At 38.6% G+C, this 26,485-nt stretch overlaps 1 protein-coding gene across 9 annotated transcripts in view; it reads left to right on the top strand.

The window, feature by feature from the left end:
* The window catches only part of FAT3 (FAT atypical cadherin 3), a 405,538-nt gene that overhangs the window by 303,266 nt on the left and 75,787 nt on the right, over positions 1–26,485 (top strand). For all 9 annotated transcript variants that reach the window (XM_027677451.1, XM_027677453.1, XM_027677457.1 and 6 more), the window contains 4 exons: positions 6,448–6,587; positions 15,372–15,647; positions 17,173–17,383; positions 21,041–25,114. In XM_027677451.1, coding sequence (XP_027533252.1) covers positions 6,448–6,587; positions 15,372–15,647; positions 17,173–17,383; positions 21,041–25,114 — 4,701 coding nt within the window. The remainder of the gene's footprint in view (positions 1–6,447; positions 6,588–15,371; positions 15,648–17,172; positions 17,384–21,040; positions 25,115–26,485) is intronic.

The following is a 26,485-nucleotide window of genomic DNA, read 5'->3' as shown; positions in this document are numbered from 1 at the left end:
AGTTTGCAGCTTGACCTTTATCTTTATGACCTTTTCAAACTCAATGGGCATTGGAATTCCAGAGGATCTCTTTTTTTAATGCATAACATGCACTTTCTCCCAGCTAAAAAAAAAAAGAGGAGGGAGGGCAGATGAAGTTTGGCTATATAGTATTCTGTCTGCCTAACTTTGCAGCTAAATTCTATGCACTTCAAGTAACTGTTTTTGAGTTAATCAGCTTCAAGAGAGGAAGATGCCTTGTAGTCAGGGAGATCATCTTCCCTTTATGGACTAGAGAGGGACAGGATGCTTAGCTGTTTTTTTGTTTGTTTAATTGGGAATAGTTGAAATGTCATACCTGCTTTCTGTTTTCAGACTGCATTCAACACCATTCTCAGTTCATGCAGATCCCACAATGTGAAAGCCATAAAGATAGGTTGTTTCAGTTGTGTTAAATTTATTCAGTCATTTATGAGAAACTAATTGTCAATGGGAACTCCAAGATAAGTCAGAGACCTTTATTTCTCCCACGTAAATTGATCCTTTCCTGTCTTTCCCTTTGTTAGTGGTGGGAACGGTGTGATGACTACTTTGATACTGGAGCTAAGCTGCATGGTGCTAGTTTTTGCTTAAGTAGCATGTTGCACAACATCTCTCTGGTTTTCCAAACAGTCCTCCCTCTATGTCTCCTTCTTCCCCCAGCCTGTGCCTTTGTAAGGGCAGCCAAACTTTGAAAGCACATCAGAACTTTTTACCAAGGGTGCTTAAATGGCGATAATTTTAATATCTATTAATTTTAGTTAATTGTCCATTTAATTCACAGTGTTGCAAATTTTCATTAATGTCAAAAACATGTAGCTCCCTAGCTTCCTTTGAATAATCTTCTCCGGGAACTATCTAAAATACCTTTCTGCTTTTTTTTCTGCTTTTTATGCCCTTGCTTTCAGCTTCTTAGCAGCAAACTCAAGGCTTTGATTCTCTTTACAATAGTTTTATCTGAAAATTCAGTCTGCATTGCTTTCTTCTTCTTAGCATGATATAGTACATAGAAGAATAATATTTGCATGTCACATTACTAATATTTACTGTTATGATTAACAAAATCTGTAGATGAATTTTTATTTCTTGAGACAGTTGTTAAGTTTATTACATCTTCTTTGAAAACAAAAGAAATGGAAATTTTGGCTTTGCAGATTTTTCTGAAAATCCTAAAGGCACTTTAAACTCACCTCTGATTTCAGGGTGAATTAGTTTTCTGTGTTTTTGCTCTAATTCTCTGCTCTGAGCAATGTGAGAATTGTAGCAATTGGCCCAATTTATCATCGCTGTTCTTGCTGTTAGCTTACTTTGGGACAAGACAAGTAAGAATCTTCTCTGCCCTGAGAAAATGTGGTTTAGGCAACTATTCTCTAAATTAAATCATCTCCTGTATTTCTCTTCTTGTCCACTTGTCCATTGTGGCCTGGTAGGCCAAATGAGACTTGTGTGAGGATCTCAGTATATCCTGGCTCTATTAAGTTTGAACATGAAGTATGTATGTTGTTTGCTATCTACCAATGAAGGAAGACTCATGCCGGGTTTTAGCTTGTATTTGATTTGGGGATGTCCTTCAGAGTTCAGTGTGATCCATCTTCACATCTAAGACTGAACAAGTCATTCTCTACAGTCATCAGATATGTCTGAGATGTGTATTCAATCCCACTCTTCTGGATCATTCCACTGGAAAAGATGGAAAAAAGTCCTCACATGGGACTCATTTGCCCACAAGTCCTCCGTGTTTTCTTCTCAGAGGAGAAAATAATTTCTCACAGAAGCATGATCCCATCTTAAACTGCATATCAGCAGCTGATAGAAATATAGGGAGGCTCAGCATCTTCCCAAAAAAACCCCACATCTAGGAAAAGCACTTACTGAAAAAACTAATTGCTTGCAGCAAAATACAGTATAAGCAGAATATGTTTGAAAATTAAAAGCCCCCAGCACTGAAATTCGAAAGGACAGAGATGCAGAGCCCACGTTCTGTGGGAATGTGAGATTTGCATTGTATCTTGCCTTAGGCATATTCTCCAGCTGACCTCTAGAAACCCCTTCTAACAGGTCAGGACATTTTCCTTGGCCTGTCCATTGCACCTCTCTTGTTAGTTTTGCAAGGTACAATGGTTTGGGGATTTTTAGATATCTTTTTTATTAAAAGGAAAATTAATTCTTTCCAAAGCGCACGGGACTTTTGTCAGAAGAAAAAATATGCTCGTAGTGACTATGAAGCCAAGAAATAAGCTAAGAACAAACACTCCAGACTCAGCCAGAAAATATAACCACCTCTATACCAAGAACCCAACCTATAGTCTGTTGGCTCAGAGCTGTCTCGGTTCAATTTTAAGAGATCTTCTTAAGTGTACTATACTATCTGTTAAATTGAAAATTGGGGCTGTTCTAGAAATCCATAGTTGAGGGCCAGCTAATAAGATCTTTTGTACCAGAGACTGTTTCTACAGCTGTCCAGATAACAGCTGGAACTGGAAAATCCTATATGAACTATAACATGCTTTCAGATAACATAAAAAATTACTAGTTATAAAAATTTAATGCTTCCAGGGCTTATGCAAGAGCATTGAGATCAACATCAAGAAAGTAAGGGTGCAAATCATCTCATTTAACTTTAGGTGTCCAAAGTGTAGACATAACTATCTGTGCTAGGTGACTTCAGGAATCTTAACAGTCAATTAGAGAGAAAAACTGCTTTCTGCATGAATTTTCATCATCCCACCATGATAAGTCTTCTCATCCAAAGATGACATTGCAAGTAAATGTGGAATTTTCATGAAGCCCTACTCTAATCACTTCAGTCTTATCAGAGTATCTTAAGGGAAGCCTATAATCTGTATTGAAGATACATCAGCATTACATTTCAGCCTGCAATGGTATTACAGACAACAGCTAATCCACATCTCTCTGAGGTTATTCAGTGTTAAAATGCTTTCTCAGGACATCCTGTCTAGCAAACTTGCCAGTTCCATCATCTTGCCTTCGTCACTGATTTTCCAAAAGTGCCTGAGGAACTCTTGATGTATTATCTTCATTTGAAATATTTCTTTCCTAATGCAATTGCAAGCACATTAGCAAAGACAACTTCTACATGTTTTGTATCTGAAAGCAGGGTTTAGTGGATAATAAAAAGGAAAACATGTGCCATATTCTGGAAAATGGAATAAGTAATGAAAATTCACATTAATAAAACTGAGCAGCTGAACAAAATGCCATCATCCTTAGCCCTCTTTCATCCAAAGATTGTGATCAAAGAAAATGTTAAATGGCCGATAGTAAAATTGATACTGTGGGAGCTTATGGCACTGCAGACAAGCTCACTTCAAAAGAGTGGTAGAGACACGGCAGCATGCTTTCAAAAACCAACTTCAAGTACTCCAAAAGCCAACACCTTCTCAGCCATTACCTCCTGGGCGCTCAGCCCTTCAACCTCAACATGGGCAGATTTGGAAGGAAGTGGTTTTGCGATTTCCCAGCTGCAAGAGTTTTTAAGAGAAGATTCCTGTTTGTTTTTACACAAGAATTTTATCTGTCTCTTCGTGCAACTCCAGCACCCATACATCTTTCAAAGATGATTGTGATGGATGCTTCTTTGGGTGCTTCACAGTAGGCCTTGCGTAGACTTAACACATCTGAGGACCTATTTTGAGTATATATGAAAGCTGAGGAGCAGTACAAACTTTTTCCAACTGCCTCTAATACTGCAGATGAGAGGCAGGACCCAGTATCTCAGACATTATTCCCAGAAGTTCAGCCATCTGCATGGTTTTTCATCTAACCATGGTGTGTTAAAATGTACCATACTGAATCATGAATAAATCAGGGTTTCACTCCAAAATAGATTGTAATCACAAATCTCACAGCAGGATGCTCTCTAATCCATCTCTGGCTCAGTGTTTGATGCACTTTCTGCCTTTAATAGAAAACGATTCAATGTAAAATGAAGTGCATTGCCTGGTTAGTTACAGGTGTAGACTGGGGTGGCTGGCGACCAAGAGTAATTTGTCACTAGACCATTTTGGAAGATGTGAAAAATGTATAAAAAACTCACATGATGGATTCAATTCTTATGCTTGGGGAAGAATATACTTCACTTAATGAAAACAGCTTGACGAAGTTGGTGTATTTGCAATAGATTGCGAACCCAACTCTGAGCCAAGAGATGTTTAAAACATCTATTGCTAATCCCTCCATGTTACTTTTTGGAAGTTTGAAAGGCAGGGGGTTTTTTTGGAAGTGTAAGCCAGTTGATAGCATATAATTTTTGATTGCTCATTAAGACGGTTATTAAGCATCTTGAAGTACAGACTTCCACTTTGTTTTCATGGTTATCAGTATGAAACATTCTCTTTGTAAAGAGCCTACTGTCCCAAGGCTAGCTTCATTTCAGCAGAGATTTCCTTGCATGAATCTCAAACTCTTTTCTTCAAAGGAAGTTTTCATGGTGCAATTTTTCTCAAGTAAATCAATTTAAAACATTAATTGGGAGAGAAACTTTTTCTTCTAGACTAACTTTTTTTTTTCTTTTTTTAAAGAACACTGAAGATATGATCAATGTCCATCCAAATACCTTGCTATTGTTTAAATGTCAAGGGCAATTATGTTGGGTTTTTTCTAGAGTCAGTAGTGTTTATATATATGTATAAATTGAGAAAACCATGAAATTTGGGCTTGCAGAAGGAGGGTAGGAAATAAGCAATGTCTCTGTCCACCATAAATCACAGAAGATCCAGTGTCAGTGTTTTCCTGGAGAACCATAACTGCATCTATTAGGCTTAGATCTGTATATATGTATATACATATATTCAGCATAGGGAACTCTGGTGGCATGTCTGAAAGTACTGCATTTGGATGATTTCAGTGGGCACAAGTTCACCAATTCTGCCTTTCCTCTGCAGTGGTTACCTGCACTCTTATTCCTCCTCCGTCTTTCTTCTCCCGACGCCTGAATGGCTTCCAGGGCAAATATAGACAGAGCAGTGCTTCTTCCAGCTTACTCTTTCTTTGCAATAGCCTGTGCAAGAGGTAGTAGTGAGGGTTTCTTCACATTAGGGAATTCAGAAGCTGTGATTTTGCTGTGGTTCCTCCTCATCTTCAACTTCTTCAAATGCCAAAACCTTTTTCCTCTCACTAAATTCATGACTGCTTCTGAGAATAAGGCCACTTTTTAGTCAGCAAACCATGCTGATGGGAGAGTAGAAGAGATTGTCCTCTTCTCTGTCCCCAGCCATAAAATGAGAACCATTCTGTGATAATACCAGCCATTCACATATTTTTCTCTATACATATTGCATCACAGCGAAGTCAATGGAATGGGTGTTTTTCTATCTGTGGACCTCATCTTGAGGTCTGAGAAGCTTACATAAGTTTTATAGCCAGTGTGGTTTGAAAGGCTTTTCCTCTTTGTAGAACTGGGTTGTCAGGGAATGTAGCTAGTGACATTGCATTTGCTGTGTGATGAATATACCTTAAGAGTTCGTTTGTCAGCAGTGTTTCACCTTTCCTTGTCCCCAGCTTCCAAAAATTTCATACTCAACTAATAATAAATTATACTTTATAGATGAGTGAGTAAGAAACAGCTTAGCAGCAGGGAATGTGTGCTTTGGTTTTGAAAATAATGAGTGGTTCTAATTTATAAACTGTAACTGTGGGTGAGAAATCTTGTAACTCTTCAATCTCAAATTATTTATAGTTTTCTTTTCCTTTTTAATAGACTTTTTTTTTTGGTCTTTCACCTGAGACTTGGGAGAGTTTTCCCACTGCTACATCATTCAGTGTGTAACAGGAAAAGGGGATATTAGTATTAGAACAGTGCTTTGTAAGGTTTTTTTTATGGAAGGGAATTTAGGATGTGTATCCTGTCAGATCTATTGAATAATTCCTAAAAGACTAGTAAAATTTGACCTTTGCTGCCAGTAATTATCATTTTCCTTGATATTAACTTAACAAATCTCTATTTGCATTTTAAAAATTGATTATAATTGCAGTTTTTAAAAACTCAGATGATAGTCTTTGCACCCAGAAGCATCAGTGAGAATTTCCTGAAAATAAAAGTTGTAGAATAAAACCCTCTTGAATGATTTTTATACAAAAAGATAATTTTTCTTGTTCATTATCCAAACTACAAGGGCACACATCTTATGGGCTTATGGCCATTTGATTCTTTTTATAGACTCGACTATGGTTTACTTAAATGTACTGCTAGATTTTTTTTTTTGGCAATGCATTTTAGTGATATCTGCTTTCCAATATACAAACTGTGCTTTGAAATATAAATGAGTTATGAACAAAGAAGTATCACTAGATATACTGTGTATGCTAAGGCAAACCGTTAAGATGGATGCCAGTAAACAGATATATCCACTTTTCAATGGAAATTTTCCAAAGATGGCTAATCTAATTGTATTTTTGTGCAACAATTAGGAGGGAATTACGATAGTTCTTTCGACGCGGAGAAGGGAGTGGGCACTATTGTCGTTGCAAAGCCCTTGGATGCAGAACAGAGGTCAATGTATAATATGACTGTGGAGGTCACCGATGGAACAAACATTGCCACGACTCAGGTAGAATATCACATTCCTTTCTTGGCAAGTTATTAATTTTTTAGTGGAATGTATATGATATAAAAATTAATAATTTTTCCATTCAAGTAAAACCTCATCCTTTGAGACCACCGATAACTAATGGAGGGGATATTTTTCAGAGCCTTTCCATCTGGCTGCAAAGAATCGGCTGTTGAAGGTTTCAAAGCATTACTTCTCCTTTTGTTCTCTTCATGCTCACATGAAAGTAATTTGCCTTCCTCCAGCTGAGGGAGTCCCTATCATAGGCGGCAAAGCATAAATTTTGACAATTGTGTCACCCCATAATGGTCCAAAATACAATAGTGCTTCTGTGGTGTTGGGGAATATTGCTATTGATTGTATAAATGGAGTTTATAACTCTCATCCTCCCAAGACCCAAATGTGGGACACAGGATCAATTGTTCAGAGAAGAAATTGTTCAGAGGTGAAACTTTAAAATCAAAGCATCTCTCCTTTAGTGTCACTGCCTGCAATTACATTGTCTTCTGCTAAACAGCCCCACTGAACCTTTTAAAACCAGGCTTGCTTATCAGGCTCGGTGCCTTTCATCAATTAAAGAGTCAGGTCAGATAAACATGAAGGGCTGGGGTAATGCTGGTTCTGGCACATCCTTGATGGAGAGACCCTGACACAGCATCTGGGTATCTGTTCAGTGGAAACCAGTCTAGAGTTGGGTCATGGTCAGGGTCATGGCACAGGGACAGGGACTCTGAGATCCAGGTGACACCAGGCAGATTTCAAACAGCAAAATCCTTCAATACAAGTTGGAGTTGTGGGGTATGGATTTCTAAGGGCCTGAAATTCTACATCTGAGTTACTGCTCAAGTGTAAATGGAAAAAAATAGGTTTGTGAGGTTCTTTGCCTCTTTATAATGCAGAAGGAAGGCCTGAACATTTTTTATGTTTACATATATGCATACACGCACAGATGCTTCTGTTTTACCGTGCCTTTTTGTTCAAATAGTTCAGATGTAAATCTGTACTCACTGAAGCACAACTCTAGCTTTTCTAAGAGATTGTTAAATCATTGAGTGCTTTCTCAATGATTTCCTGTTTATAACCAGCCCTAAAATATCTGATAATTTCTCCTGATAATCCTCCCTTGGTAAGAAAACATTGGTTGATAGTAAGTTAGGTGATGGAAAATCCACTATTTTCCCTGTTTCAGAATTAATTGCATCTCTGCTAAAAACATCCCTTATTTTAAGCTTGATTATATCTGCCCATATTCTCTGTTATGCCTTTCTCTGCTTAATTAAAGAACTCCTTAAAAACCACTAGTTTCTCCCCAGGAAGCATTTACTCACAATGCTCAAATCACCTCACAGTCTTCTGGTAGACAAGTGAAGGAGAATGACTGACCTCTTTTTGTTCCCATTCCATAAGGCATTTTCTTCAACTCTTGAGTAGTTTTTCTGTTATTCTTTGTTTTTTAATCTTGGCAACACTCTCAGTCTGCATTTCAGATGGTGTTGAATTCCTAACATGACCTTTTTTGTTTTTTTGTAAACATTTCAGCAGAAGAAATATTAAAAAGCATAGGCAATTTCAAACATGCTAGATACAAGTAATTTCTCATGGATATTATGTTTATTGTTTCTGCTGCTTTTGATTTAATAAATTGACCCATATAACAGTCCTCAAAACCTATTTGGATGAAACCCCTATATTTTTAATTAAAACATATGGTAAAAACATATTTCAGTAAAGCTGTTGCATTCTAAAAGAAGCCTCAGCATTCTTTGTAACAGTGATGTGACCTACTTAGGAATGTAAGATTGTCATTTCAGATTGAAATAGTATAGCATTAGATAATCACTAGCGGGTACAGACCCTTCTTTCCTCCATGTCCTTTTCTTAATTGTTTAATTATGGTCAGGGTATCTTTGAATATGTTTCTTTTGGTCTTCACAACAGAGATTTCAAAAGCAACTATTATCTCAAAACTGACAGAATTATGGCCTGCCTATTTATCACTCCATTTTATAAAACTTTCCTGCTGTATTTTTGGCTGTACTTTGGAGCTTTTGGTTACCTTCCTCATCTTTATTTCCTTCTGAAACAATAATTTAAAAAAAAAAGTCAAACTGATGGGTTTAAGTAAAATATATCATAGAAAAAAAAATAGCATCTACTGATGGTTCTCAGTGGCCTTATTCTGAGTTTTGATAAAACAACATTGTAAGTATTTTGTCCCATGCACATACATGCATTTTTAACTGTAGCTGCAGGAAGATATGGTAGAAGAAGAAGTGGGTAGAAAGCAATTATATAAATTCATCCCCTTGTTTAACAATAAAATAGTATAAAGCTCCCCGCAAACTGTGATGGTTTATTATGAAACAGATGATCATCACCATGTGAAATGGAACAGTCTTACTTTTTATTCCACACCTGTTTTCCTTTATCTCCTTCTGGCCTTTTGTCTATTATGTAGTTGGAGGTGGTAAAATACAGCATAAAAATGCCAAAGATTTTTGTTTTGGTAACATGATCCCTGGTATGGACTTGGGGAAGTTTCTTCAGCAATGTTCCTGTGTGCCTTAAACTCCGCTAAACTGCTTACTTCCTTCATGCCTTACTGTGCACATAGTTCATTACTGTACCATGAGAGGAAGGAGATCATTTTGATTTAAAAGTTACATCTGTTTTAATAATAGTTCACTGTTGTGAAAAGAGGTAAGAGGAATATTTAAAAAAAAAAAGTTACAAACTTCCTGTGTAACAGAAAGCCTGACTGATTTGGGGATGATCAAGGTTTCCAAAAAGAATGCAGTCTCCAAAGTGAGAACCAAAGTGCCAGGACTTGTTGAGCCACTGCCATTTACTATGCTGCCTGTTCAGCTGAGCACCAGCTGTGCCAGCAGCACAGTTGGGAGAGAAAGGGATAGAGGAGGGAATATATGAACAAATGTTGGCTTGTTTGATTTATGTATTTGGAGTGTGGGTGTAAAACTTCTGTCATGGGGATTAACTTCTAGGATGGCTAAGTCTTCTGACTTAGCCAAGGGAGAGCTTTTGTTTTTTTCCCTTTCCTTTTTCCTATGATTGCTTGAGGCCATGCTGTCATTTGTTAAAGGCTGAAGGTGTGTGTTTGCTCTAAATCCTCAGGAAGCACAATTCCTGCAGCTGCCAGGCAAGATGTTGGCCTTTGGGAGGGATCAGGGCTTCTGCATCCCGTGTGCTAGAGAGAGAGCCAGGACAGCAGCTCTGCACAGAGACTCTGCTCCTTGCCACTGCCATCGCCTCCATTTGGGCTGCACAGCGGTCTTTTGCCCTTGCTTGAGCAGAGAAAGGACTCTCCCAGCAAGAAATCAGTGTAGTGGCACCTAGATGCCTACTCCTGCAACAATTTTGACTAACTTTGACTGTGCAATGTTAGAAATTCTCCTGGTCACGAGTCAGGTTTATCGCAAATCCTTCTTTTTACTGAACAATTCAAATCTTTTACCTACAAGCACAACAGAGTGTATGTAGTACATACTGTTGAGTTTTGCTAAAATACCCACAGAAGTAGAGTACAGTGGGGAACAATTGAACAATCCTCTAAGTTATGATAATGTTTCACTTTTACTGAGAATGTTGTCCTAGCAGATTGTTACCTCTTTTGAGAACAGCCTCCTGGAGTGATGGTATTATATGAAAAAGACAGTTTTACTTCTTGCTTATTTTCCTACCTTCTCCTTCCTTCTCGTCATCCTAACTGGTATAGCAAAGATGCTTTAGAGAATGAAGGCTGTTACTTCTAAGCTAGAATGCAAAAAGCACCTTAGTTCCGCTTACTGCAAAACCATCTCGCTATTTACCAGTTGAGTGGGCACTCAGAGAATAACATGCATCTCCCTCTAAAAAGTTTTTGCAGATCAAAACTTAGGCCACTTATAATACCTTCAGCTGGAGCCAACCAGACTGAAAGGGCAGATAAAAAAGTTACTACTTATTGCCCCTTTCTATCTATCTCCCCTTGCAGGAGATTGTGGACTTTTATTTATTCTTGTGCTGAGGATTGACCTTCAACTGTGAGTTTCAGTCTCATCCTTCAGAGAATACCTTTTCTTTATAAAATTTTCTTAACAAAGAGGAGCTGATCAATCACTCTGAGTGAGGGTGGTTCTTTTAACTGAATAGTGAAAAGCTCTTCTTAGAGGAACATGGCCAAAATGTAGATAAGACATAAGAGCCTGCCAGAAGCAGTTCTGGGCTTTGGATTCTCCCGTGGCAGACAAGCAGACATGAGGTTTCAATTCAGTTTTTCACTTTTGCTCAGTTGAATGTTTCCTCCAAACTAGAACTGACCCATCCTTGACTTTTTTTTCTGTTACATCCAGCAATCTCGGCGCTGCCTTGCCTGTGGAAGAAAGATTTTTCTTTCTGTTTTAACATAACACAACGGGCAGAGTAAAGTATAAATAACTGGCCACTGAGGTTGGTAGGGAAACTGCATTTTTGTGTTAAGATTAGGGTTTGGGGGAGTGAACAACTTGTCAGGAAGTAGAAAATGAAGCTGTATGGTAACACTATTGAAAGCAGTATTAAATCAAAATAGGTTTCAAAAACCTGTACAGAAGTGCAACCTGAGTTTAAATAATTTAGGCACTTAATAGGTTGTACTACAACATGGTGCCCAGACCAAACAATTAGCCAACAGATTCTTCCAGCTTCAAATGTCTCTAAAGCAGCTGCTGGCATTTACCCAGTTTTCACTCAAATACATTTGTCCCTAAACCAAATGTATTTGTTATGGGCAATGTTAAAAACAGCTTTGGAGAGACTTCCTGCAATAGGTTTTGTCCTGCTTTAATTTGATTGTATTTCTCTAGGCCTTTCACTTACCATTTTGAGTACAAAGTCTTTGCTAATGCTCTGAGTGTTACTTTGCCTAATTTGAAAGCTTGGAGGCCCATGAATCCTTTATTTGAAACTCTCCTTAACTGTGGGAAATAAGAAGTGAGCAGGGAGAAGCAAATCTTTTATAGCGAGGTGCTTGTTCAGACTATAAATTAGGCTTCACACAAAGGAAGCAGAAGGAGGCAAGCCTGCCTTTCTGAAGCCCAAGGTGCACTGGAAAATGTATGGGCTTTCAAGGAGAACCAGGCAGAGACTGCTTTGCTGTATGTTTGCTTTATGAGCGTGGAAAAAAGTCTTGAAGCTAATGTTTGTCAATGAAAAGTAGTTCAGTCAGTAATCTTGCACAGACCTCTGCAAAGAGGAATCCCTACTTGGCGGCAAACCAATAGTAAACATTTCCATTCATCTCCTTTCGGGGATGTGTTGGAAAACTTTTAAAGCCTGTCTTTGATTCTACGCAATGGGTGTTGTCACTACTTAACACCCCAGACACCTACACAGTAATAAAGGTTATTTATGCAACACAGCTCATTCTTGCCATGTCTTCCATTTGGAAATAAGTATGTAGAAAATATTAAATTACACAGATACTGTGAGTCTTTGAGTCACTTCAGTAGTATAACATTTGATTTGAGGTGAAAGATGTGCTACCAGCTGGCTAAAGCTTAAGACTTGAGAGAGCAGAGTGCTGACCCTTCTGAAGTCACTGGAAATTTGCCAGTAGTACCAAGATTTTATGCCTAAATTTGGCATCCATTAAATGAATTTGAGAAACTTTCCTCATATTAACAATCTGGTGGCATTCAGTTTACTCAGCTTCATGTATGTTTGTAGGATAAGGTTTTCTATGAACCTGGTGTTCCTGTCAGTGTCACATTTGTCCATTATTAAAGGAAAAGGTTACCCTCTCTTTTTAAGTAACACCTTACTAGAAGTAATCCTGCTGGAGCAAGAAATCTGCATAACAAAGGTGACATTTTATGGTGACCTAATAAAAGGGGTGTGGCTCAAAAATAAACCTAAAACACCTTCCCTTGCTTTGCCGCTGCACTTCTCCTGTGGCTTTGGTAAGTCATTTAACCTTGCTGCAAGACATTCTTTTTCTGGGCAAAGTATGAGGATAATGGTCACTTACTCCTCAAAAATGTTGTAGGGACTGAGGGACTAATATCTATTTAAAGTGGGACTTAAATTCCATTTTTTTTACCTGATTTTCTTTCAAGTGATTCCCAAGACAGTTCAATTTTTAAGAACATTAAAGAGTTCCATTTCTGGGTTTAACCGAGCTTGAATAATCAGTATTCCCATACATAATCTTTCTTTTGTTGCAAGGAAAATCCACCCCCCTCTATTAAAGGAGAGACTGTAATGATAAAATTATGTTTGAGTTTTGGGGATTTTAAGGGACAGCTGACAAAAATTAGAAATATTCTTAACTGCTTCAATAGAAGAAATTGTCATTAATAATGACTTGTCTATTGATTAGCATCTCTAATGCCCCGCTTTCCATCTCCAAATGGAACTGGCTGTTGATGCGCAGAGCAACTAATAAATAATGTATATTTCAATGTGGGTCACTTGACAAATCATTAAAATACTGTTGTCTCTGGGGAGCAAGGTGCCTGCCACTTAAACAGGCACTTGATCAGTTTTACAGTAGATGTGAAGTGAGAGAAAAGAAAAAAAAAGGAAAAATAAGTTCTTTTCTGGAAATGATCAAAGCAATTTTAAGTGCATAGTTCTCTGCAAGTTTGATAACCACCGTGAATGAGGACCTTAATTTTTTAATCTTTTCCCTTTTCCATGCCTTGCACTCCCCAAGCACAATCATGTGTGTCAGGGCATTAGCTTAGACCTTTTTCAGTGGGAAGAAATGCTGCTTTGTGAATCCACACTGTAATTTTCGTAGTCTCATAGGTTACCCTTAGTCTCTGATGCTGATCCAGTCCCACCCTGTTTAGTTTGTGCAGTCTAGTGAGGGCATAAATCATGAAGCTGTGGCTTGCACAGTCATAGTGCAAGCTTTGGGATGGATAAACCTTTCTGCCCTCCTCTGCTTTCTCAATTTGCCAGTGATCCCAAAATGCATTAGATATAATGGGAAGTGAGCCCCTGCACTGGGGTGATCAGACACCACACAAACAAAATAGCATGTCACTTCTGTAGCAGTAACTTTACGACACGTTGGTGTGCATCTGTAAGTTGTGGGTTTTTTTTCTTCCAGAATAGCTTGAGCTTGCACACACCAATGTTAAAAACATTGTTAAAAAACAATGTTAAAAATTTTAAAAATTCACAGATGCAAGTCTGTCCCTCACATGAAAGCTTACTTGTTCAATATAGGCTGTACTGTGCTAGGCACAGCAGAATCAAACACTCTTGGTATTTTCAGTCCATTTGAAAAGATTTTACTTTGCTGTTAGACTATCTAAAATGATACATGACAAAGATTTTGTCCATGAATTAAAAGAAAAATAAATAATCTGAGTTAACAGTGTGGCAGTAAAATAATCCAGCCATGGATTATTATAGTGGTACCTGTCAAGGACTGCTTGAGAAGATGTCTGTAAGTATTAAACACTGGTAATCAGATTATCCCCAACTCATGTTGTTTCAGTGTCTCTTCCTTACATTAACAAAACTGGTTCAGCACTGGCTCTATGTCCCATTAGAGTTGAAGTCTTTAATTTTTTCCTCAGGCTTTCTTTCACATTACAACTAATTTCTTCACATATTTTTATGATATGTGCAATATTGCAGTAAAAGTATAGCTGTATTTTTCTTCTGTTAAGAACATATGGGTGAACAGGGCTTAACCAAGCAAAATAATAAAATAATTGCTTAAAAAGTTCCAAGTACTTTTCAAAGCAACAAAGAAAATATCTTGATGGCTCAAGTCTCCTAGTCTAAAGGAAGAGTCCTGTGCATGGCATTTCCCATGTCATTCATTGGACTATTTCTTATTTCAAAGCCTTTGAATAAAAAGATCGTTCCGTTTCACTTGCTGTAAAATTAGACGTGTGCTTTCACAGGCATATTCTGCTAAAGATACTTCTTGTTTCCAGCACTGGAAAAGAGTCAACCCTTTACATTTCAGCTTTCAGTATTACGCAGTTTGTCAAGGGTTTTGCTGCCACACTGCCCAAAGCAATAATGGCATACAAAGTCTGGAAAGCATATTTTTTCCAGGGAGTGACTTCTTCTATGGTGAAAACTACAAAATGTCATCAGAGCCAAACATGCATAGCGTAACTTGTGAAAGGCAAAGCTTGCAAAATAGTGATTATTATTAGTTACCAGAGTCAGCTTGTAATATACAGAAATGGGTGGAATAGACAGCAACAGCAGCACCCTGGGCTGTATTCCCCCTCTCCAGGTTTCTTCAAGGGTCAATGCCAAGGTTCTACAGAAGACATGAAGCAAGCAGCACAGTGTTCATTCACATTTTTAGCAGTATGTTGGGCAGAAAACAACACAGGATTCAGCTGAATCTTGTTTGTATAAAAAGCGGATTTAAGTAACACGAAAGGGATTCTTTTAAAGCCTTATTAATTCTGGAGGGGAAAGGAAGTTCCATAATAGCTCTAGAAGTAACCACAGCAGTTACAAGGAAGGACAAAGCCTTTCCTATGACCATTGTAGAAATTTTTTCCAACCTATAGATACTGCAAATACAGACTTGTCAGATTTTGAGTAGGTCTTACAATTAGGAACATTTTACCTCCAAAGTCAAATCTTTACAATGTCTTTTGATCTGAACAATAAGCATTTAATATTAAATAATGTTTCTCAGTCCCACCCTACAGCAGCATAACATCGTCAACCATCTAAAGTAAATTGTATTTCTTTAGGTGGTTATTCAGTAGTCTGACTAGACTTCAATAACTTTGAATGCTTTTCTTTTATTAACTGTAGGTTCTTATCAAAGTGTTGGATAACAATGATAATGGCCCAGAATTCTCTCAGCCAAGTTACGATGTCACCATTTCAGAGGACATCCTCCCTGATACTGAAATTCTTCAAATTGAAGCTATAGACAGAGACGAGAAGCATAAGTTGAGCTACACTATTCACAGCAGCATTGATACAGTCAGCATGAGAAAATTCAGAATTGATCCCAGCACTGGGGTGCTCTATACAGCTGAGAGATTAGACCACGAAGCTCAAGATAAGCACATCCTTAATGTCATGGTAAGAATGCAATATTCACTTGGGTCAGGACACAATCACTGCTGCTTCGGGTGCATACATTCCTTAGTCTTTGCATGAGCAAAGGACTCTTAGAGCAGTAAGTAGTCAGTAATTTCATCTTGCCTGCCCTGCTGTGTATTTATTTTACAGTTTTTATTTCAGCTTTTTGAGAAACTTTATTGTGAATTCATTGTATAGAATGTTATTTGCTATCTTAAGGGAGAGCAAGCAGGAAATTATTTAATCTCTTGGCATCTGGTCCTCTCCCTCAAGGTAATTTTCAGAGTTTCTGAAGTGAGGCTTAACATTATTTGAGAAGTTATTCACAGGGAGATAACTGCTTTCTTGCCATGGAGAACGCTACAGCCTTTCTGAATACAACCCTCCTTTATAGCTTACTTTTATGGACTTATTTCAGTACATAAACTGTTGATATACAAAATAGCTTTCTTTTATCTACATTACCACATCTTTGGGTATACAGAAAAAAGATAATTACCAATTTTTGCTTGGTGTGCCTAAGGTACAGAACATAAGTCTGCCTGTTTTCAAGTGAAGATTGTATATTATGGAGATATATTTTATTTTTTATTCTTTAATTAAAAAAAAATCAGTGTTAGTTTAAGCATTGTAGTCCGCTGTTTGCTTTAACCACTTAACTCGTGGAACAGCTCATGATGGGTTAAGTACAGGGGCATCTTGCCAGGGGACCTTAGAAAGCAGACGCTGCTGTGAGATGCAGCAAGCAGGAGCTGAGTGTGGTCTCAGCTCACAGAGTAAAAAGCTGGAAGTCCTTGGGCGAGCAGACTAAGAAATGACTATAAGCTGAATCACAAAGAGACATGGCTGACAGAGGTAATTTCCTGATGCTTGGTTTTGATCTTGACCTGATAGGTTTTTTTTCTCTATTTAAGATGAACCAAACTTTTGGGGCTAGTGGTGGCAGGATTATCAGTGAGGCAGTGCTGAGGTATTTTGTATGGGGTTGAGACAGCTGTGATAAATTATACCTCTGTTTTCAATTATCGGCACTTCGTAAGGTAATTCCTGCTCTTTTTACTATTGGTGCCATCATTTTCAAAAAGCTATGTATGTATATAATAATGAAGAAGTTTCATTGGCAGCTACAAGCACTAGACTGACATGCCTCTATGCTGTAAAGCAGATAATGGCAAGGCACATGCATTACTATTTAGTATGTATTAAAAAAAAGTATCTCTTGCAAACCTAAACCCAAATTTAAGGTGTCATGTGGTTGCCACTTCAAAAATTCATGTCGTGATGGTTAATTGCCATGCATTTTTTCATAAGTGAAAAAAGAAATACCTAAGCTCTTTCCTTGTCCTTTAATTTTACTGTCTGCCATCTTGTGTGGAAATATATTTTAGGCTGTTCTTTGGGATGAATGGATTTTTTATTACTTTGTATTAAATAGAACTGCAGTAGTATTCACACTCAGATGAGTAATATTTGTGAAGTTTTACTAGATTAATATCAAGTTGTGTGTTACACACTTGTTCTATAGGTCCGAGATCAAGAATTCCCTTATAGAAGAAACCTGGCCAGAGTCATTATAAACGTGGAAGACTCCAATGACCACAGTCCGTACTTTACCAGTCCGTTGTATGAAGCCTCGGTGTTTGAATCAGCAGCAGTTGGATCAGCAGTCTTGCAGGTCACAGCTTTGGACAAAGACAAAGGAGAAAATGCAGAGCTTATCTACACTATTGAAGCAGGTTAGAACAGAGGCTGAAACTGAAGCATCATGATTCATGCCATATGCAGAGCGGTGCTTTGACAGTGGTCTGCCTTGAAACACAAACTTCTTTGGTTTACCTTCTCCCCTACAGCTGGGCAAAGGAGACACCTTCTCTGTTGGTTGTTTGGGTTTTTTTATTTTGAAACTACTATACCCAAAACCTGGCAGAACAGAATCTCATTCTGGAACAGGCTGCCCAAAGAGGTTGTGGAATCTCCTTTTCTGGAGATATTCAAAACCTGCCTGGGTGGGATCCTGTGCAACCAGCTGTAGGTGAGCATACTTTATCAGGAGGGTTGGACTTGATGTCCTCCAGTGGTCCCTTCCAACCCCAACCATTCTGTGATTCTGTGACTGATTCATGTTCACTAGATGGCTACAGAGCCTGTTACCTCCAAGTCATTGGTTCAAAGCCATCACAGAACATAGTTATTCAAAATTGCAGCCAGTGACTTGTTTTCAGGGTGCTGGCTTCACATTAGTACACAGTGGATCCTCCATAAAAAAATGTTACGGCAGCTGGTACCTCCTGGTGTCTTTGCCAGTATTTGGATCAGAGGAGCACGGAGACTAAGATCAGGGCTATGCTGAAAACTTCCATCAGCACAGACATAGCATTTTAATGGCACAAGGTCTCTTGAAACTAAGGGAAGGTGTGATGACACCAGATTAAAATTGCTTTTGCTGTTAAACTCTGGATATTTACATTCGCCACATAATCTGTACCAGCAAAAGAAATTCCTCTGCTGGTGCAACAGCATAGTAATAAAACATTTGCATTATCTCTAACACATATGCAAGTGACTGTAAGTTTCTCTGGCTCACGTGAATCTGAAGTTAAGAATTATCTCTGAGATAAACTATTAAGAGATATACATGAAGGATGCCTGGAAAAAGAAAGAAGGAAGTAGGAATTTGTAACCTTTGGATTCTTTAATGTTTCGTTTCTACTTTTGAAGGGTTTTATTAGTAATGTGAATCTTTCCACTGTAATAAAAGCAAAACTTGAAACTTACGTTTTCCCTGAAAAGAGGTCACAAATACTTTAGATTGCCCCCATATTAAGCGGATCACAAGCCTTTACCAGTATTAGGCTCTGATCCTACTGGATCACTGTTTATCCCTATATTATTGTAAAGACTTTTCTTTACAGTTACAATGGCTTACGTCAGTTAGGAACAGGCTAAATGAAAAAAAAATAAGTAATGAAATAAGAATATCTAATACCTAAGAATGTCATACTGATTTAACTTCATATAATTGAAGCTCACACCTTAAGATAAGCTGATACAACCTGAGGCTTAGAGAAGACCCAAGCAACTTTTTTTCTGTAGTTATCCTGTATGCTCTGTGGAAGGAGAGTGCATTCAGCAAACCAGAAAGTGAAGTCGTTTGCACCTGTAAATTAGACCAACAAAGATGTTAGCACTCCAAAACAAGTATTTCTTTTATGCACTGCATTTGGTCTTACCAGTTATTTCTCAGTATCTTAGATCAGGGTGAGTTTTACACATGCCCAGGCAGAACAACACTGTGCCTTTATAGAACAAACTCAGAGCAGACCAGATTAGGTTCCTGGGGCAATGTTTTTCAAGGCCATTCCCAACTTTTTCTTGACACCCTATTACTATTATGGGGTCCAAACCAAATCATATAGAGGTGCTACCACAATGTAAAGAGCAACCTGACATGTTAGGAGTATGGTTCCCATTACAGTGGTAATAGAATCATACATGATGCAGACAGAAAAATATTATGATTAGAAAAGATGCTTTAGCTATTAGATGGTTTCTAGAAACTCTGTTTTTCATTACAGGCTGTTTCTGTTTCGTCATGAGCTCTCCCTGCAGTGTCAGACTTGAAACCTCTGTTTACTGTGATCCCAATGCTCCTCCAGTTTCATTGTCTATGGACGTCCCAATCTCAGATATATCAAAATTCAGTCTTCTGTTGCTGTAATTTCTGTGATCCATAAAATCTGCTGTTGATAATTTTGATTTTAACTGCAGAATTCAGATTGTACACAGCCCTGTCATTCAGGGGAATTAACTCATCTTACATCTGAAGAAAGTAATTGGTGAAGAAAGTAATTGGTAAAGAAAGTAGTTTTTGTATCATTTCATAAGAAATTCTTAAAGGAGAAGAACCAGCTCTGGCCTTACAGAGGCAGTCAGGGGCTAAAAGTTATTTGTATTAGCAAGCACTGACAAAATAACTGCAGCATCATTTGTAGTGTCTGCAAATGTGACAGATACTGTGGGTTTTATGAGAATTTGTAGCTCTGGGAGAATTTCAGCTCCTTAGTGAATAGCACAATTTTTAGTTTAGCCAGTAGAGTAAACTTTACTGATCAGAAAAGCTGGATATAAATAGAAAACCACTGCCAGTATTGAACTACATACAGTAATATGTATCTTAAATTAGCCTCCTTGCTCCAGAATTACAACAGATAGTGAATCACATCTCAAAAATAGTTCACACCACCTCACTTCATTCAGGATTCCATGTATTTGGCATTCCAGTTACAGTTTTCACATTTACTGCTCTGTGTACAGCACCTGTACCAATCACAGTTAAAAGAAAATCTCTTGTTTATCACCTGAGATATATTTCTCTCCAGGTCATGGATGGATGCTTGACTGTAGATTAGAAGCAGTTCTAGATTTTAAGATGTGAATTGCAATAGAGGGAACACGTTATAGTGATTGGAATCACTGTAACTCAGTATATGCTGTTTGTATTTAGAATCAAATTCAGAAGAAAGAGTCCATGTGCTTATACATGCCATATACATACGCAGCATCCTCTCCTTTAAGCAGGCACTCAAAGGATCAACAAAACATGGTTCGCCTAATGAAGGTGATCTTTTATTATAGCGTAAGGATACATATAAAAAGTTTTGAGTCTATATTGCTGAAGAAGAGGTTGGCAAAAAGACCTGAAAGAAAAAAGGACCCCAAAGAAGGTCATTGATCCAAACTCACTGTTTTCACCTTTATGCAGTCAGTGATATCCTTGGTTTCATGTTATAACAAGCATTTCATGACATTTTTTGCTAAATCTCATTCATCTGGATTCATCCTCCTCAGAGATCACATGATAAACCTTTGTGCCACAAGACACTTGAATCTCTTTTCTATGGTATTTGCTCAGTTTTATTTTTTCTAAATGCCACTTTAACCTTCTTATGTTCAGTTCTTTGAGTCTTGAACTACTGTAATCTCCTCTATGGTTGCTTAATATCCCATTCAATTAAGAGCTTGAGTTGTTATCCATTAGTCATGTAATTGGCTTGTTAGCTCTGATCTCATTTCTTTGCCTTAGGTGTACATGTATTTGACTAATTCCTATAATTTAGGGATGCTTTTCCTTCCTTCAGTAGGAGTAATGTACATGCAGCTCTTGCTCAGATTTTAATACTCAGAATCAAGATATAGATAGCAACACCTGAGTTTCTGATATATCCGATCTTCATAAGGAAAGTCTGGAAGTGCCTTTAGAATTCTTTTACGTTGGGCGTGTTGGGTCTTTTTAGTAACTGCCTTTAACAAATGCAGCTAATTGCTCCTGGTTTAAGTTATCATTAAATGTTTCATATTTCATTTCTAATCTGATTCCAATATTTGTGTTTTAGGAAATACGGGAAACACATTCAAGATTGAACCAGTTCTAGGCATCATTACATTACTTAAGGAGCCAGACTTAACCACAATGGGACAATTTGTTTTATCAGTCAAAGTGACTGATCAAGGTTCTCCAGCACTGTCTGCAACAGCAATTGTGCGGATATCTGTGACAATGGCAGATAACTCCCACCCTAAATTCACTCTAAAAGAATACCAAGCGGAGGTTAATGAAAATGTGGATATTGGTACTTCTATTATCTCTCTCTCTGCAATCAGTCAGTCCACGTTGGTTTATGAGGTTAAAGATGGCAATGTTGATGGAGCCTTCACCATAAACCCGTATTCTGGAGTGATCACCAGTCAAAAGGCCCTTGATTATGAACGTGCGTCCTCCTATCAGCTCATCGTACAAGCAACAAATATGGCAGGCATGGCATCAAATGCCACAGTGAACATTCAGATTGTTGATGAAAATGATAACCCACCAGTTTTTCTCTTCTCTCAGTACTCAGGCAGCATAAGCGAAGCTGCTCCCGTAAATAGCATAGTCCGGAGTGCTAATAACAGTCCCCTCGTGATACGTGCCACTGATGCTGATAGCAACCAGAATGCTTTGCTCGTCTACCAGATTGTTGAATCTACTGCAAAAAAGTATTTCACGGTAGATTCCAGCACAGGTGCAATCAGAACAATTGCAAATTTAGATCATGAAACAATAGCCCACTTCCATTTCCACGTTCATGTGAGAGACAGTGGGAATCCCCAGCTTACAGCAGAGAGCCCAGTTGAAGTGACCATTGAGGTAACTGATGTCAATGACAACCCACCAGTCTTCAGCCAGGCCGTATTTGAGACAGTTTTGCTCCTACCCACATATATTGGTGTTGAGGTTCTCAAAGTCAATGCTGCAGACCCAGATTCAGAGATCCCTCCTGAACTAACATTTAGTATAATTGAAGGCAATATGGACCATTTTTTAATTGATTCAAGCACAGGGGTACTCACCATTAAAAACAGTAGTCTCTCCAAAGACCATTATATGCTAATAGTAAGAGTATCAGATGGGAAATTTTATAGCACTGCTATGGTGACAATATTGGTAAAAGAAGCCATGGATAGTGGACTCCATTTCACACAAAATTTTTATTCCACTTCTATCTCAGAAAACAGCACCAATATCACAAAGATCGCTGTGGTGAATGCTGTTGGTAACCGCCTCAATGAGCCTTTGAAATACAGCATATTAAACCCAGGAAACAAATTTAAAATCAAATCCACCTCAGGAGTCATTCAGACAACTGGCATCCCCTTTGACCGAGAGGAACAGGAGCTGTATGAGCTGGTGGTGGAAGCAAGTCGTGAACTAGATCACCTTCGCGTCGCTCGAGTAGTGGTGAGAGTTTACATTGAGGACATAAATGACAACGCCCCAGTGTTTGTAGGGCTTCCATACTATGCTGCTGTGCAAGTTGATGCTGAACCTGGTACCCTGATATATCGAGTGACAGCTATTGATAAAGACAAGGGTGAAAATGGTGACGTGTCATACCTTCTGAAGGAAGACTATGGACATTTTGAAATTGATAGAGGATCTGGTAGCGTCACTTTAAAAGAAGCCTTCAATTCTGATTTGTCTAATATAGAGTACTTGGTTGTCATTCTTGCAAAAGACGGTGGTAACCCATCATTGTCTGCAACGGTAGAGCTCCCCATTACTATTGTTAACAAAGCGATGCCTGTATTTGACAAACCCTTCTATACAGCTTCCGTGAATGAAGATGTAGAAATGCACACACCAATTTTAAGCATAAATGCAACCAGTCCAGAAGGCCAAGGTATCATTTATATCATTGTCGATGGAGATCCCTATAACCAGTTCAATATCGACTTTGATACTGGAGTTCTGAGTGTCATCAGCCCGCTGGACTATGAAATAAATTCTCTTTTCAAGCTGACGGTGCGAGCCAGTGATGCCCTCACTGGTGCTCGAGCTGAGGTCACTCTGGACTTGATCATTAATGATGTTAACGATAATCCTCCAGTTTTTGATCAGTCGGCTTATAATGCTACTTTGTCTGAAGCTTCTTTGATTGGGACTCCTGTACTGCAGGTTGTTGCTACTGATGCTGACTCTGACAATAACAAGATTGTACAGTATCAGATAGTCCAGGACACCTTTAACAGCACTGACTATTTCCATATAGACAGCAGCAGTGGCCTAATTTTGACAGCCCGGATGCTGGATCATGAACTCATACAGCAGTGCAGCTTGAAAGTCAGAGCAACCGATAATGGGTTCCCACCACTAAGCAGTGACGTTCTTGTTAGTATCTCAATAACGGATATGAATGACAACCCTCCAGTTTTTAACCAGTTAATATATGAATCATATGTGAGTGAACTGGCACCTCGCGGTCATTTTGTGACTTGTGTCCAAGCTTCTGATGCTGACAGCTCTGATTTTGACAGGCTGGAATACAGCATCCTATCAGGAAATGATCGGACCAGTTTTATTATGGACAGCAAGAGTGGTGTCATCACCCTCTCCAACCATCGCAAACAGAGAATGGAGCCCATGTACAGCCTAAATGTCTCTGTGTCAGACGGGCTGTTCACCAGCACAGCTCAGGTGCACATTCAGATACTTGGGGCCAACCTCTACAGCCCTGTGTTTTCGCAGAGTGTTTATGTTGCAGAGGTTAGAGAAAATGCTGCTCCTGGAACTAAGGTAATCCATGTGAAGGCAACAGATGGGGATTCAGGTGTATATGGCCAGATCAGCTACTCCATAATAAATGACTTTGCCAAGGACCGATTTTTGATTGATAGCAATGGGCAGATTCTGACAACTGAGAGGTTAGACCGTGAGAGCCCACTGGAAAGTGATATCGGTATATTTTTGAGAGCCCTCGATGGAGGTGGCAGGACTACGTTTTGCACTGTGAGAGTGATAGTAGTGGATGAGAATGACAATGCTCCTCAATTTATGACGATCGAATACAGAGCAAGTGTCAAAGCAGATGTTGGGAAAGGTTACTTGGTCACCCAAGTACAAGCAGTAGATCCAGATGATGGAGCCAATTCCAGAATTACCTATTCTCTCTATAGCGAAGCCTCCGTTTCAGTAGCTGATCTACTTGAAATAGATCCAGATAATGGATGGATGGTCACCAAGGGTAGCTTTAATCAGCTTAAAAGCACAGTTCTGTCCTTCTTTGTCAAAGCAGTGGATGGTGGCATTCCTGTAAAGCATTCCCTCATTCCTGTCTACATCCATGTTTTACCCCCAGAGACTATTTTGCCTTCTTTTTCTCAACCCCAGTATTCTTTTACAGTAGCAGAAGACACCCTCATAGGTAGTACTATTGACATTCTGCATGTTTTGCCCAATCAGGGTGCTTTGTATAGCACAGTTAATGGTGAGTTACCTGAAAACAACAAAGATGGGGTTTTCATCATAGAGCAAGACACGGGGCTCATAAAATTGGATAAGAGACTTGACCACGAAATGAATCCTTCTTTTCACTTCAAAGTTGCAGCCACGATTCAGTTAGATAAAGTAGACATTGTGTTGACTGTGGATGTGGAGGTGAAGGTGTTGGATGTAAATGACAACAAGCCTGTGTTTGAAACAGCTAGCTATGATGCTATAATAATGGAAGGGATGCCTATAGGAACAAAACTTATGCAAGTTAAAGCGGTTGATGCAGACTCAAGTGCAAATGGGCAGGTCACCTATATGCTTGCGGTGGAATCGGAGCTGGAGAAGATCACAGAAGCATTCACCATTGATAGCAACAGTGGCTGGATCAGTACACTGAAGGATCTGGACCATGAAAAAGATTCTGCTTTCACCTTTGCAGTGGTAGCCTCAGATCTGGGGGAAGCTTTGTCCCTATCGTCAACCACCTTGGTCTCAGTTACTGTGACAGATATAAATGATAATGCACCTGTCTTTGAGCACGAGGTGTACAGAGGGTCAGTGAAGGAGAGTGACCCTCCAGGGGAAGTTGTGGCTGTTCTTAGCACCTGGGATGAAGACACATCTGATGTCAATCGGCAGGTTAGCTACCATATTACAGGTAAGAAACAACTGACATGCTTTCTTCCCATAACCAGCTTTACTGGAGAACTGTGCATGTGTCCAGTTTTAGGTGAATGTTAGCTAAATTATCACTGTGAATGAGGCAATTACATTTTGCTTTGGTTTTGAATTTTCTTTTTTTATTTTGGACAGAATTTGCAGCAAAACTGAAAAGAGAGAGAGGGAGTGTGTGTGTGTCTCTCTGTTTTATTCTCTCTAAAATTTCTAAGATTAATGCTTCGTGATTTGCTGCAGAGCAATGTAGTGTGACCCATCAACTGATCATAATTGATATGTCAGCTTGAAAACCATCATGATTTAATTTTTTGACAAAGGGAAGAGGAAAATTTTATTCTTAGAGAGAGAATCCTTATATTTCCAAGCATTTTTTTTTCTTTTGGAATGGCATTTCTCTTTTTGAGATAGGAAAGTGCATGCAGGAGCTACTTTGAAACACCATTCTTTGGGGCTGGGAGCAGTAGGGATGTGAATGAATTTTACATTATTGGGTGAGGGGATGCCATTTCTTATCAGCATAGGTTCCTGGCCAGGGAAATAGTAATATACTTAGAAGCACTGGTTAGCTGACATGTATTGTTATATACAGCATAAGGCAATTTTGACTACATTACTAACACATTTTTCAAAGTAGGTAACATTGCTCTCTTCTATTTTGTTATGCTTATTATCAATCATTCTTTTCTCCTAGATTCAGCCTGGCTTTTGTGTGAGTATGTTATGAGTGATGGGGTACTGCAGTTATTTTTCTGTCTCCATCTTTCATTGTCCAATAGATTTTGTTAGAAAACAACTTTGTCACTGCCCCCAACCTTAACAATTCAAGAGCTAATATTAACTACCTAGTAATAACCAAATTATTGCATAAATTCACATTTCTCTCACTGAAGGGGATTAGACCTACACAAGACTGCATGTAGGAAGCACTCCGAGGGCAAAAATTACTTAACTATTGGGAAAACAATTAGTATGTTTTGCTGTGGAGCATAAGGCTCCTACCCCTTTGTTAGCTATCGAATTGAAAATGGCTTTGGGATAGTGTGTAGGGAGAGCTGTGATACTCCAGTTAGCCATGGTTTGCCTGATGTTACACATCAGAAGTAGCATCATTTTCAAAGCAACCAGAAATTCATTCTATTTACATGAAAGTTTGGATTTGCTTTAAAGGTTGCAAAGACTATGTGTTCATAATGTGATGTGCTGTAGGATATTAGAAGTAGGGGCAAAGGTAGTCTTGTGGGTAGGTGTCAGGATTTAGAGGCCTTGGGCAAGGTGCATTAGCTGTCAGTGCCCCAGTTTCCACATATGTAAAAATAAATAAGTAGTTCCTTATCCTAGAAATTTTGGGATA

The sequence above is a fragment of the Neopelma chrysocephalum genome, unplaced genomic scaffold (genome assembly GCF_003984885.1).
Source record: "Neopelma chrysocephalum unplaced genomic scaffold, ASM398488v2 Primary Assembly neopelma1_43, whole genome shotgun sequence".
Taxonomy (NCBI): Eukaryota; Metazoa; Chordata; class Aves; order Passeriformes; family Pipridae; genus Neopelma; species Neopelma chrysocephalum.
This window is presented reverse-complemented; position numbering and strand designations above follow the sequence as displayed.